We start from the raw sequence: 15,479 nt of genomic DNA, 5'->3' as shown, positions 1-15,479 counted from the left end.
GACAGGGGCCGGGGCTCTGGCACTCCCCGCCGCTCCCAGGGCTGCGCCGCGGCCCCTCCGCCGCCCGCGCTGGGGAGCCCGGCCGGGCCGCGGCTCCGGCATGGCCGGCGCGCCCGCCGCGCTGCTGCGGCCGGCACTGCTGCTGCTGCTGCTGCTGGCCTCCGGCCGGCCCGCTCTCGCAGGTAGGGCCGTGGCGGGGGCCGGAAGGCACCTGCGCCCGCGGGGAAGGGGCGGCCCGGCCGCAGCCCCGGCGCTACTCGGGGCGCTGGAGCGACTTGTCGCCGGTGTTCCCGCGAAAGCAGCAGCCCGACGGGGAGTGCCCCTGCCCCGGCCCGGTGGGGGCGGCGAGGGCCCCGAGCTCGGGCCAGCTGCCGTCGCAGCCCCTCGGCCGGCAGCGGGGGCGGCCGCACAGGTGGTGGGACGGCGGGCATTTTGTGAAGGCGTGGCGTCCCCTTGCCTTAGACTGAAGGCCGAGCTGTCCGCTGGGCTGTGAGCCCGCCTTGTGCCTGCCTCCCCTCGTGCTGCAGAGACGCTGAGACCTGACATAGCCAGACTGCCTAATAAAAAACGTGGATGCTTTGCAAGCAACGTACATGTAAATCTTTTCCCTCCACCTCTTGTCATAACTGTAGTGTGTCATGAGGAAAAGTGCTGTGGTAGACTATAGGAATATTCCTTGCAATTCCTTCCCTGCTCCGTGCGTGTGAACTGGTAGTCCCAATGATAAGTATCAGCCAGCAACTGCAGGTATCTGAGGTTTAGCATGCAGCTTAGGCTGTCTTGTGCATGAAGATTTGTGCATCTTTTTCAAGACAGGCCAGGCACCTCGCCAGTAGTGATGCACATTAACGTGCGGGTCTTGGGCAGTCATCAAAACCATTGAAACAACCAAAAACTTAACCTGTAAATTCTGTTTCTTTAGATGTAGGTTGAAGTACATTGCAATTTGAGCTTAAAAGAATGGTAAAGTTTATTACTTACATATATTTTAAAAACTATTGGTTGAGCATGCAGTTGAAGAAGTGTGTTTTTTCATCCACCTTCACCCACCTTCTGTTCTTCTATGCAATCCCATATGAGACAAACCAATCACTATAATGTTCTTTAAAAATGTCGAGTGGTCAGTTTCTGTGGTTGTGTGGCATCTGTTTCACTAACTGAGAAGACTGGTTAGAAATGAACTAATACTTAATTGTAACCTTTAAAAAAATAGTTTTTACTTCAGAAATTAATGAAGAGATTGATGAAAGGATTAAATTCAGATACTGTAAATGAAATACACCCATCTTTTGTTTTCATGAGAAAATTTCGATGCATAGAGCTCTAAGTGATGTTCATCAGTTTTGTGAGTGAAGACCCTGCAGCCAGAGTGGATGGAGGAATTATTTTATTCGTCGTAGAGATGTCTCAGACATATCAAGGATGTCAAGAAGATCTGAGTGCCACTGAAATGGCAACCTCTAGTAATAGTAGCATTGCCTGAAATGACATGACAAAGGGTTTTGTGGATATTACTGCTAGTGGTGTTAGGCCAACTAGTGCTTTATGGCTTGCTGTTAGAGTAGTGTCCTCTGTCCCTGGCGCTGCAGGCAATGCAAGGCACAGGCAGATGATGCATTTCCAAACCACCTGGTAGGGACACAAACCTGTGATGCTCTGCTTGTGCTGCCTGCAAGCTGAGATTTGCTAGACCATGTGGATCGACTTCACCGCCAGGAGAGCTTGTTAAAATCCAGCTCTCTTCATTTACTCCAGGTTCTGTTACAGCTATCACCTCACCCAGAGGCAGTCTAGCAAAAGGGCAGAAAACAGTCAAAGGCTGGGAAGGAAAAAAACCCATGAGCTTCTTATAGGCAGTGCGCTGAAATTAGGTTTTAAGAGGCTTTTTCAACTCTTCAGTGAGTTTCTGTAATAGAACCAGATAATAACATCAGCACTGTTCATTTCACATTCAGTGGTTTAACTACAGGACTGTCTTATATCTTCTATATAATTTATAGAATGCTTTGGTTTGGAAGGGACCTTGAAACATAGTTTCTGGTGTGTAGAGCGTTTGTAGATTCCACAGAGGGATATTTTTCATTGTGTCCATTTTGGGTGACTGTAAGAGGCTTACACACTCCTGGTAGTGTTTGATTTACCCTCATAATCTCACTAAGTTTTACACTGAGAAAGTGTGAAACAACCCTGAAAATGCCCTTTTGAATAATTGTTATATTTAGCCTTAAAGGGCATTCCCAATGAATCTGGCAGCTTCCTTTTCCACTTCCATTTTTCCTGTGTATGTTATGTGCTGTTGGTATCATCTGCTACCAGCTTAGATAAGCTGACATAAATGGAGGAATGTTTTTTCATAATGAGGTGTCCTATTTTGATTCTTTGTAGGTTTTTTCACCTTTCATTCTGCTGCTTACTTCTGCTATTTGTCCTTGTAACAAACCTTCATTAACACAGTTCCTGTGTGTTGAAATATCACCACCATATTTTGGAGAGTGTAAGATTTGTAAGCAAACCATATTATGTATTCTGTGGTAGTGGTGATGTTTTTCAGTCTCAACAGTGGAATTTGATCTTATCTGTGATATAGCAAGTAATGTGTCAAAAAATAATATTAAAAATAAGGTTCTGCTAGTTGTAAAATAAAACATGCCAAGGCACTGTAGGTGGTTCGAAATCTTGTTAACTGGTGGATCAGTGCCTACCTGCCCCATCTTCAGTGATGGATTCTGACTCTGAGGAGTTTTGTGGAAGGCAGAAGGTTTGACTTGAGTTTCTTTTTTTTTTTTTTCCAGAAAAATCATATATAGTGTAAATATCAAACTGTTTCCCAATGGTACTCTGCAAAATACTGACTTCACATCTTCATTCAAGTTACTCAAAATTGCACTGAGTAATCCATAATCTCTCTGCTTAATTTCTTTCCCCAAAATCCAATATATGAATTTAGCATAATATAAAAACATTATAATTATTTAACCTATTTTTTGTCTTATCAGTTACTCCTTACTTATACGTGGGATTTGTCTCTAGTTATGTTATTCCACTACTTGCTTTAAAGAAGAGGTCTTTCTTTATTTACCCTACAGAATAACATTTTTGTGTACAACAAAGGGCATAGGTCCTCTCAGTGTATAAATTTAATCTAAACCCTGCAAGGTGTATTGGAGCTATTTGATGAAAGCTTCTTTTAAACTAGAAGCAAACTGCTTCCAGTTTAAAAGAAGGGAAGAATTCCTTTTTGTTCCACTTGGGATCAGTTTTCTAGGTGCAGTGGTGACTCTTTCTTTGGAAGAAATATGTGTATTTCAGTAATGTAAAGATCTTTCCTGTGTTTCTCTGGGTACTTAATATAGCTTGATATTACATAATTGTTGGCTGTGGGTTTTGCTGAAATCTTGTTCTTGGGAAAGCTACGTAGAATTCTTACATATCCTATAACAAATTTTTAGATACTATTATTGATTGTTATTTCATGAATGAGCTACTAAATTAGGTCTTTGATTTGATACTCTGCAGAGAATCCAGTTCAGAGTCAAAGTCACACTTCATAGGAGTTGTCCAAGTGTATTAGATTAAGCAAGGAGACAGTTAATGTAGGAACTGGAACATTTAAACCTCAGAAGTCCTCTGCAGTAATGCTTGATTGTAAAATGAGAAAATTATTTCAGAATGAAGCTAAAAACTGCAAAATAAATATTTAATTTGTGGTATTCTTCCAAGCTGTATCCAAACACAGCTGAAAGCATCACAAACTTTGGCAGATGGAATTTGAAAATAGACACGTCTGGAAAAAAAAAGTCAAGGATCTGCTTGAAGGAATCAAAGCTTTTACTAAATCCTCCTTAAGTACATCAAGAACAAAAGCCCTGCAGAGGGTCCGTGCTCAGTTGATTAAGTTACTAGTATAAAGGAGGCACTCAGAAAGGGCATGGCTACTGCAGAGAAGCTAAACTAAATGGTGTTTACTGCTAATTGGGAAGATTCCCATACTGAAATTCCTTTTTTTGGGGTGGTGGAAGGGGAGGAGAGGGGGTTGACGTAAAAAAAGTTGGTGATGAAATAACTTGCTTGCTAAGGGTAGTATCTGATCTCATGCTTAAACTCCCTGGTACTGAAGCCTGGATAGTGGCAGATTTTATGCTAATATTTAAAACAATAATTACCAGGGGACTGTAAGCCTGACATCCATAACTCATATTTGTAGGTATTATAACAAAGGATAAAAGATACACAAATGTGAAGGATCAGTTTTGAAGGCATCTATAAGATTTCTTTAAAGAGTTCCTTACAAGCCCCTTGGAGTTTTCTTGATGGGGGTGGGTAAGGTGTCCAAGATTTAGAGTTTCAAACTGTTTATAAAGTTTGCTGCCAAAGGCTTTTTAGCATTCATTGGAGTGCAGGGCTTTGTATATTAAGTAATTGATTAAATAGGAGTGATGAATGATTGACTTTTTTTTTTTTAATGTGTCAGAGGGAAGTTACCAGCAGAATTTTGGAGGATTTGGTCTTTGGATATGTGTTGTTCAAAATAGTAATAATGGGAATAGTAAAAGCAGTGAGCAGTCAAATGAAAACTCTTACTGGTGTTATTGTTCCTTAGAGCAGGAAAGAGGGGAGAGGACAATGAAGGAGGCTTGTACAGATTTGAGTGACTGGCCAACAGGATGGTGGGGTGGTTGGAAGTTGCATACAGGAAACAAGAGGGCAGTTATGTCTGGAAGAGAGGGATGAAAACATCTGAAAATGACACAGCTGACAGGAGGCTTATGTGTCTTCTCTGTAGAGATGACATAGATTGTCTCTGATGGAGATGTAAGAGCATGTTGCAGATGAAAATGCTTCCAAAGAGAAACTAGAGGAGTACTTCAGAGAGAAATTCTGTGGCAGCTGCAAAATAGACTGGGTGTGAAGCTCAGGAAAAGACCTGAAACAAACAAACAAAAATTAAGGATTATTTGAAAGTATTCAGTATAATTGCACTGTTCTTACCATTCCAGTCATTACTGTTGGAGGTAAGAAAACTGGACTGTATTCATCCCTTGTCCATTCTGGTATGGCCATTGTGCTCTTTTTAAATTGCTTGGACTGGTGAATTTGATAGCTGAGGTTTATTTTCATTGGTATGTGAATAAGTATATAGAAAAGAATATAAATTGTTTACATAACATAGGTGTGAATAAGAAAGACAGATTTTTTTTTTGTGTGTATGTGTGTGATTGTGTTTCCTATTTATTTTTCTTTATTTCTTTCAGTATCATTTTATGGTGGTAGCTTTGTGGAGCTGAACATGGCAGAAGTGTCCCCTCAGACATCCTTACAGTTGCAGTTTCGAACAAGCAAGCCACAGGGACTGCTTCTTCTTGCAGCTGGGAAGACCAATTACTGTATAATGGAGCTGCGCTCAGGATATGTACAGGTATGCGTTATAACTGTACCTAAAATTATGTGTAGCCTGTGTTTATCAAAGTTTTTCTTAGGGCTGTTATCTATAACAGGAATGCTGCACAAGTTGCTGTTTAGAGAAATTTAAAAGTCACTTAATATAATTGATAATTTCAAGTTATGGCTTTTATTTCTTACAATTATATCTCTGTAGCCTTCAAGATCTCTAGATCTTAAAATCAATATCATTGTGTTCAAAGCATGAGGTTCAGCAAAGACAAAATTTCAGATTTAATGTTGGCATTACAGAAAATGCTTGGATCTGAGTAATTGTTTTCCTGCAAGGTGAGTTTTTGAAAGATCACTTTCAGTTGAGCTCTCAGGAGTTGCTGTTTCTAGCAGAATTGCAGAGGAGTCCATTGCTGCTTCTGCAGTTATTCAAATATCTGTGATGACAAGTAAACCTACACAGAATTTTATTAGGATTTTATTTTTTCAAATTTTTTTTGTGAATTATATGGTTAGTGCAAAAAGATATGACAATTAATGTATTATCTATATCGTAATGTATGATTGTGAAAAAGTTGATTTTGGATTTTTATTGTTAAAATTCTATTTCTTGCAGTTGAGAATTAACTTTGGTGTGGGAGAACAAGTACTGCATTCTCAGAAAAGATCTCATCTGAATGATTTGGCTTGGCACCTGGTTGAACTGCATCATGAACATGATAATGTCACATTGGTAATTGATAAACATGATAGAACTAGTGCAAAAATGCCTGGAATTCTTTATGAATTAAACATTGATTATGGATTCTACATAGGTGGTACTGGTAAACTCAACGTTCCCTACCTTGTTGGAGCACTACCCAGTTTCCGAGGATGTATTGATGGTGTGTCATTCAATCAGTTAGACATTCTGATGCCTCTGAGACCTTCTCCTGGCTTCAGAAACATCCATGAAGTTTCAGTGGGTTGCAGTGATGAATTCTTTGCAGGTGAAGAAGAGCCCATTAGTTTCTTCAGTTCCAGGTCCTATATTTCTTTCCCACCGTGGAGTGTGGACAATGAGGGAATCTTCGAGTGTGCTTTACATACCTCAGCTGCACGTGGCTTGCTGCTTTACCATCCTGGGCAAGCAGGAGATTTCATTGCAATGGAAATGGAAGATGGTTTAATTAAAGCTTATGTTGGAAAGGCTGAAAGTAGAACCCATCTTTCTTCTCGTAGGTCAGTCAATGATAGTCGTTGGCACTACATCAAACTGAAATTTACTGCAGAATATTTGCAGCTAACATTGGATGAAGAAACTGTGAAAAAGTCATTACCTCCTCAGAGTAAGTTGCCCCTTCTGAAGGGATCCTTTTTTGTAGGCGGTGTAGATGACAGCATGCGATCAGAAGTGATGAAGTTAATCTCAGTATCTGGGAAGTACTCCAGAGGAGGATCCTTCAAAGGCTGCTTAAGGAACCTGAAAACCAACTCAGAAAAGAAATCACTGAAGAATGTTCTAGTAACTAAGGACATTTCAGCTGGATGTGAAACGCCAAGTTCTTTGAAAACAAATCTTTCTTTACAGATGGCTGAAAAGAACCCTCCTGTGAAAGCAGCTCCTGTATTTGCCATTTCCCATGAAAGCTTGACTTCTCTGGGCAAGGAAGACAAAAGCCACCTTTTAGTTCTGAGTAACTTGATTGTGCTAGAGGGCGAACAAGCTTCACTTGAATCTAAGCATATTAAAGTTAACTTAGACTTTCAGAAATTAGGAATTAATCAGTCACAAATTCTTTTTGATATAAAGGAACCACCCTCTCATGGATGCTTGAAACTGAATGTTGAACCGTTGCAGGAGGTAAATTCATTTACTATGCAGGATGTGTGGCAAGGGAAGATTCTGTATGTCCATGATGGCTCTGAGGACATTTATGATTATTTTAATTTCTCCATTTCTACCAGCAGTAAGAAGATTGTGTCTCCATATTTGCAAGGAAATGAGCAGCATATGTTCAGCATTACTGTTACTCCAGTAAATGATGCACCTGAGATCATACTTCCTGAGGGGAACTTGCTTCTTCTCTTAGAGAACTCAAAGAAACGTTTGACAAATGACCTGATAAAAGTTCTAGATGAAGATACAGATTCTGTGGGTCTCACACTTTCAGTGCTTGGAAATCTGAATGCAGATACAGGATTTTTTGAAAATTCAAGGCATCCTGGAAAAGCTATCACTACTTTTTCTAATGAGGATTTAGACAAAGGCACTGTTTTCTTTGTCCACACAGGTGTCAGGAACTCAAGGATTGTTCTCAGGGCAAGTGATGGTGAGAAGGTGAGCAACACTGTTGTGTTACGTGTCATGGCAGTTCCTTTGGATTATAGAGTTGTCAACAACTCGGGGATAAGTCTCCTCCAAGGAGTTACAACTCTTGTAAGACCTAGGCATCTGGCAGTTGAAATAAATACTGTCCTCCAGGAACTGGAGATTTGGTACGAGATCACAGAGCCACCTCACTTTGGTCTGGTCCAAAGGCAGCATTCAAGGGGGGTGTGGAAGCAAGTCAGCTCTTTTTCTCAACGCTCTGTTCAGCGGAACCGGGTGAGATACTGCAGCACTTTTAAAGACATTCAGCTGGAAAATGTTATGGACCAATTTAAGTTCAAAGTTAGGATAGGAAACAGAATCAGTGAAGAGCACACATTTCCAATCAGAGTGAAATGGTTAAGGTATAGTCTATTGAAACATGCTCCTCTAGAAATTGAAAAACCAAAAAAGAAGTACTTGAATTCTGATAATCTGTTTGCTGTGATTGCAGATCTAGAAATACCTGAAGATGAGCTTCATTTCAAACTTCTGTCTGTACCAAAGTATGGACAGATACTGATTAATGACCAGCCTTTGAAAAGAGGTTCAGTCTTTAGCCAAAAAGATATTACTGATCGAAAAGTGGCATATGAGTTAATCAGCCAGTACCATGAAGATTATGATTCATTTAGATTTCTCATTTCTACAAAGTATCTGGATTCAAATTTCTATGACTTCGAAGTCTACATCAAATCAGATTTCAGAAACATTATTTTGACTAACAATGGCCTTAATGTTATTGAAGGGGAAGGAGAATTAATAACAAGCACAAAACTGTTTGTGCAAACACCAGATAATAAAACTTTCCAATATGAAGTTATAGAGTTTCCTAAGCATGGGAAATTAAAACTTACTAATTTTTCTGATTCATTCGAGAATAATGACAATCTTACAACTTTCACTAATAAAGATATAACTGATAAATGCCTTATGTATGTGCATGACGATTCTGAGACCATGTTTGATGAACTTCTTGTCAGAGCTTACAGCAAAGAGTCAGGAAAGGGGGCAAACTTTGATCCAGAAGTAGAACCTTTGTCAGTAGAAGTCAGATTCCATATTTCTATCCAGCTGAAGAATGATGAGAAGCCAGTTCGCGTAATTGATAAGATATTTGACATAGTGAGAAACGGGCAGCGATTATTAACTTTGGCAGATCTTTGCTATCATGATCCCGATTCTGATTTTGATGATGGACAGTTGCTATATACTAGACGTGGTATTTCCAATGGAGACTTGGTGCTAACAAATGATACTTTGCATAGACTCTATCAATTCAAACAAGTGGACCTGGAGCAAAAGCAAGTCCTTTTTATACACCGTGGTGCAGATTTTGGGCGTTTTGTGCTTTTTGTGACAGATGGCAAGCACTATACTTCATTGCTTCTAGAAGTTAATGCCACGGATCCTTATGTTAAGTTGGAAAATAATACAGGATTGTTGGTTCAAAAAGGGAAAGAAGAAACTGTTTCAACAGCTAATCTAAGTGCTACTACAAACCAAGACATAAGAAATGATCATGAGCTTACATACAAGATACTCTCTTTCCCAAACTATGGAAGAATATATGTGAATAATGTATTAACAGATTCCTTTACTCAGCTTGATCTGATAAAGGGACATGTGACCTACAGACATGATGACAGCAACAACCTTATTGACACATTTAACTTTACAGTCCATGCTGGAGATGTCCATCTGGATGCTGGACTACAGGTTCGCGTGTATTTGGAAAGTCATCAGCAGCCACCAAGGATTGTGAAGAAAAACAATCTCTTAGTTGAAGAAGGAAAACCAGTTAAAATCAGTAAAGGAAAACTGCACGTAGGTTAACCATGTTGTCCATTCCTCCAGTCTTGTAGTAAGTTTTCCTCAGTTTTTTTTAGCCGTTGGCTGTGTCTTTAGTTTGTGTCTTCTCTTCTTTAACTCTTTTTGATTACCACTAATATGACTGCATTCTGGGTGCTCTCTTCAGGAGAGACTGACACTAGCAAGCATCCATTTTTAGGAAGGAAAATGGATCATGTTAAAGAAAATACTGGCCATAGTCTTTGACTTTATTACATATTGGTGCATATGAAAATAATCACTTGGAGATTCTGCATGTATATTTTTGTTTTAGGTGTAACAATTATTTGTACTCCATGTAATTGGTCTTAATTGAGCTAGTGGGAAATGCCAAGGAAGAAAGGGTTTTGTTTGATTTAATTTGGAGCTAGCCCAGGTAAAATTGTTTGAGAGTTACATCCAAAATTTAAAAAAAAAGTCACAAACCTGAGGCAGTTTCTGTTTGATTCATTTTTCCTTGCCCAGTTTTTGTGTGTAGCCTTCCAGGAACCACCGCAAGAGGGCTCTGGCTGCACGTTACTGAAATCCTGAATTCCTTGTTTCAGGCAGGGATCTGTAGATGTGAGGCCATTAGTTAACTATCAGTACGTTCCTTTAAAAAACTTAGCAAATTTATTTGGGGTTACAAAATGGCTCCCATGCCACCTTTATTTAACATGTGTCTGCATAAGGTATTGTATTGTTTTGGAAACTGTGTAACCCAACCAAGAAGTGTCAGTTACTTAGGTAGACAACCCCAGAATTAAAAGTTAAAAAATTCAGAATTACAGAATTTCTCCCTTTTCGATTTGAATAATTTTGGGATATGTTCTTAAATTTAAGGTTGTTCATGAAAATAGTCCTCCATCTGAGATCGTGTTCACATTAAGACAGCTTCCAGTACATGGATACATTCGGAAGTTTTCCTCAGAAGAAAGTTATCTCAGTTCTGACCAAAAGCCAGCTTTGAGCTTCACACAGCAAGATGTCGACGAGGGCAAAGTTCAGTATGTGCAGACAGTTTCTGACCAGCTGGATGACCATTTTTTTCTGGATGTGACCAATGGTGTCAGAACAGTGAGTGGAATAGAGATCTCTGTAGACATCATCCCCAGAATGATTCCACTGGAAGTACGGAACTTTACAGTATTTGAAGGGGGCTCAAAAGCCCTGGTGGAAGACTATCTAAAAATTTCTAGTAGACACTTCGCAGGACTCAGCTGTGAATTCATTTTAACTGAGCAGCCAAAACATGGGTATGTTGAAAACTCTCATGTTCCTGGAGTAAAGTTAGCCACGTTTACCAGAAAGCAGGTAATGTCTTTGGATCTTCTTAGACCTAGTCTTGATTAATTATTTGCTTTGATGAAAGGTGTGGGATTTTGTGAGAGGTAATGAGATACAGGAGTTTGAGCTTTATTCTGGCCTTAAGTTAAAGATCTTCCTTTTTTTCTATCTGGTCATTTGGAGTGGGGTGGGAGGCTGCCTTGTTGTGGTGAACCACATCACTTCCTTAATGGCACTATTGATACAGACTAATGTACTATAGCCACAGTAGACTGATGGGCCACTCATCTTCAAATAGAGTTGTAGATACTCTGGAAATGTGAGACTGTGGGTCCATTTTGAAAAAAAAAACCAGAGGAAGTGCTATGTAGATTGAACAAGTAGAAAAGTGGAAAAAAAGTAATTTTTTAAAGTAATTTCTTTGCTCACAGATAGCCACTATAAGCACAATGTGCTAATTTTCAGTCATTTAGGTCCAAGAACCAAGATGGTATCATAGGTCACACACTAGCATTGTGTTCAGTTTATAGATTCCAGGAAACATTGTTAAATATAGTGGGGTTGGATTTTCATTTTTCCTTCAGGAGGAAGGAAAGAATGCCAAGACTGGCAAGATATTCTGACCAGAGAAATGGACAGATGAGCAGTAAAATTTACTGTTGTGAATGGAGCAAAGATAGAGGTACAATCTGATATTAAAATGAAATGTTTACACAGTAAATACAGAGAGCCATGACTAGAATGTTTTTCAATGTGACATTTATTTTCTTCTAGCCTCTTTAGTTTTTCAACTTGTTGTATTTTTCAGGTGGAACAAGAATTAATCTACTATGTTCATGATGACAGTGAAGAACTGATGGACAGTTTTACTGTGATAGTAAATAACACGGAGTTGCGGAAACAGAGTTTACCCCAAACTGTGTTTGTAACTGTTACTGCAATAAATGATGAAGCTCCGGTTGTAAAAGTAAACAGAATTCTTCAGGTATGTTTGTCAACCTTTTGAAATGTTAAAATTAATTCCATTAATTCTGATGCCATTTCATACACCTTCATTAACAGACTATTAGGTTTGTGTCTGGTAGGATAGTCAGTATAATATGTTATGCCTTGGATTTAGAGAAATTAATGCTAATAAAAGGAGGCAGTACATAGATTATTTGTATTTAGGAAGATTGTAAACATGGAGAACTCTTTTGGCTGTTGTAAAGTTTATCTAGATGGCTGAATGAGCGTTCTTTTAATCTTAAAGTTATGTGAGGTCTCTTGGACTGATGTAGGGCTTGTGAGGGTGGATGGTTTGCACCTGGATGTTTTCATGTTGTTTGCTGAGGTGTCTTGAGGGCTGTTAATGAACTTGTAACTTAGAAAAGTACCAAGAATAGTGATGATGGGAATGCCAACTTTTCACTATTGTATTTGTGCAGCCTTCCAACCCGGTGCCACTTGCCATGAAGTGCACTAAAGGGTCAGACTTGCTGAAGTACATTCTGCTGGCTGCTCTTGTCCAGATATGCCAGTAGGATGGGACAAGAGAGAATTTATTATGTGTTGGGTATTTCTTATACAAAACAGGAGTGGTTCCCTTTTAAAGAGTTGCAAATAATATGATGCAGTCTGTGGAAATCTGGGGTTATCAAAATATTAGTCCAAGCACTGGAGCTATTAATTCACAGTATCACAGTGTGATACTGTGAGCTAAGAAAAAACATGTTAACTTGGCTTTCTAACTGCCTTCCCCCCAGAAAATCCTGAAGAAAATTTTAAAGTTACCTTTAGCTCTTAATAACCATAGCTGACTTTTTAATCTACAGGTCTTTGAAAAGTTATCTACCACTACAGAAATGACTACTATCAGTTCAGTTTCAGTGCATTTTCAGATTGATTAATTAATTAATTAGTTTATTTATAGTATTTAGACCAGGATGTATTTGTATAGTATTTGTTTGTGTTACAATAGCAGTCAATAATGAGAACCATTTTGGTAAAGACACTGTGCCCAAAAAACCCCCACTTATAAAGACTTTCAGTCTGAGATCTGATTAGTAAAAACAAATTAAGTGACTCCAAAAATCAGGATGAAATGAACATGGTCAGCTAAGTGGTCACATTAAACTAGCTGGAAGACATCAGCGTGGATAAACTATTTAGGAATAGGCTTGAAAGAAGATAAGCAGGATATTTTGAAGCTGCAGTCATTCCCAGTGCTCTATGTTGCAGTTTATAAATGAATGCGTGGTACCAAGACATGCATTTAATTTTATATAGTTAATTGTGTGTTGGAGAGGGAGAGTGTATTACTGTAAAAATGATGGTAATCTTGTGTTTTGTATTTCACATCTTTTCATATGAGAAAATACATTATTTTTTAACTAGCTGTAGTGGAAGTATTGTACAGCTTCATAGTGAAAGCAGATAATCAGCAGGTGCCCACAACAGAAGATAGCCTGCCCTGTGCAGACACTACTGGCAGAAGAGCAGACTGCCTTCACAAACGTTTGAGTGGCACAGAGCAAAATCTTCCCCAGTTTATGTAATTACAGTGGTACTCTACAGACATCAGCACAGCATGCAGTAATCTTTGTCTAGTCATAGAGAAGACAGCACCATGTTCAGCCAAGGTTTTTGGGGTCTCTGTTCTGGTGCATTGCTGACATTAAACTGTTGGCATTGAACTGCTGGAATTGCAGTCTATTAACAGACCTAAGGCTGTGTAGTGCCCTGCAATGCAACTTATGGATTTTTCTAAAAATATCTGTGAATCTAGGCTTCCCAAGAGTAGGGAAAACAAAGCTTCACCTACCCAGAGCTGGTCCTCTCTACTGGGGAGGCAGTCTGTGTACTAGAACCAGGAGGCTGCCTTTGTGCCTGTCGTTTTGCTAATCATGCACAAGCTATTGTTGAAAAATCAAGTTTATATGTGTTGTGAGTGGCTACCAATATGTACACATATGATGGATTCATGTGCAGTCTAAAACAAGTCTGGCAGTCAAGTTATCTGCTGGGAGGAATATGCTGAGATGATTCTTCCTCAAATCAAACTTGCACATCCTCAGTGGATGGAAGAAAATGGGTTTTTCTTAGTCCTGCTAAATACTGAGATGTGATGGGCATTCCTGTGTAGGGCTGGCTCCATGTTCAGCCAGTCTGTGCTCCTCAAGAACATTGCTAGTGGTAGATACTAAATAACAGACAATGTTGCTTTTAAAAACTCAGTAGCAATTTTATCTATTTTGTAAGGTTGGAAATGTACAAAAGTATAAAATGACTGACGAGTACTGTAAAAACAGAAGTCCAGTAGAACTGTTGGGAGTTGGCTGAAGTTTAGGACCTCAGAAATTTTGCAGGTCACGACAGCAAGAAATGCTGAATGATAAAAAAAAATAGGCTAGGAAGTGGCATCTGCTGCTGAGAAGTAGCTTATGTGAAGAGAGGTGCATTATGTGGCCAGTGATGTTGCTGTGGGTATATGGAAGTTAATTTCAGCCTTTGTCATGGGCTTCTGTCCAAATGCAAGAAACTGCTGGGTGTGTGTACATATGCTGAATGAGCCTAACTGTAGCTTCCTCACTTCAGAGACAGCCGTAACATCCCTTCTTCAAACACCCTTGTATGTTGCTATCAACGTCATGAGCACTGTGGGAGGAGTTTCAGAGTGACAGACATCCCGCCATCTTGGGAATTTTTTCTCTGTTTTTTTCTCTAGGAAGAGGAAGTAAATGAGGGTTTAAGGTGTTTTGTTTTTTGGGTTTTTTTTTTTTTTTTTTTTTTTTTTTTTTTTTTTTTTTATTATTTTTCCTGGCTCAGAATTTATGACATAACATTTGAGATGCAGGAAATTTTACTGTCCTGAGAACTTCTGTAATGCATTCAATTTAAATACTTTCCATTGCAACTAATTTGTGAGATGTATTTTTATTTAGAAACTTAAATTATCAGCATTTTAGATATAATTTCTTAAAATTTCCACAGGTTCTATGGACTTTTTTTTCTGGAATAGGAATGGGTAAAGGAAAAAGGATGTTTTGAAGAAAATCACTATCCTGGCATTATATGCTGCAATTATATGTGTTTAAATACATGGGTGGCAATCCTATGAAATTACTGTATTTTCCTGTTGCCACAAGAGGGCTATATTTTCCTAGAATTAGATTTTTTTCAAATGCACAAATTTCAACAGATTATTTTTGTTGTTTTCTCTAAATTGCTCTCTAGAGTTAAAATGTGAATATGCACTGTCTGGTAGAATATGTGACATGCAAGGAAATACTGATGAATCCTGTAAGTAGAGCAGAATAAATTATTTTACATCAGCAAGGTCATGAGCCTTTTTTTGGACTATGCCTGTGGAATATGTTAGGCATATGAAAAATCAGTGTCATGCTGCATGATGGAAGTTCAGATACAGCTTGCATGGTGTTCTTCAAGGAGATTTTGATCTCAGATATGAAAAATAATATGCTTGTAACATTCTTGCTATGTTCTCAGTGTTTGCTTCCCTATGGTTCTTTCCAGCTCTTAGATCTCCTTTCATTCTTCAAAGATCATGTTGCAGGCCATCTACAGTGCTTAACAAGCATTAAGTGGTAGTGTGCTGGGACAACAGAATTAAATACTGACA

General features: G+C 39.0%; 1 protein-coding gene across 1 annotated transcript in view; it reads left to right on the top strand.

The window, feature by feature from the left end:
- Positions 1–20: 20 nt before the first annotated feature.
- The window catches only part of LOC135289781 (chondroitin sulfate proteoglycan 4-like), a 36,477-nt gene continuing 21,018 nt past the window's right edge, over positions 21–15,479 (top strand). Inside the window, exons 1-5 of the mRNA XM_064403614.1 lie at positions 21–182; positions 5,253–5,416; positions 6,008–9,568; positions 10,415–10,885; positions 11,667–11,843. Coding sequence (XP_064259684.1) covers positions 101–182; positions 5,253–5,416; positions 6,008–9,568; positions 10,415–10,885; positions 11,667–11,843 — 4,455 coding nt within the window. The 5' untranslated portion in view covers positions 21–100. The remainder of the gene's footprint in view (positions 183–5,252; positions 5,417–6,007; positions 9,569–10,414; positions 10,886–11,666; positions 11,844–15,479) is intronic.

This window comes from Passer domesticus, chromosome Z (assembly GCF_036417665.1).
Source record: "Passer domesticus isolate bPasDom1 chromosome Z, bPasDom1.hap1, whole genome shotgun sequence".
NCBI classification, from domain to species: Eukaryota; Metazoa; Chordata; class Aves; order Passeriformes; family Passeridae; genus Passer; species Passer domesticus.
The sequence above is the reverse complement of the archived record's forward strand: the minus strand, read 5'-3'. Positions and strand labels throughout refer to the sequence as shown.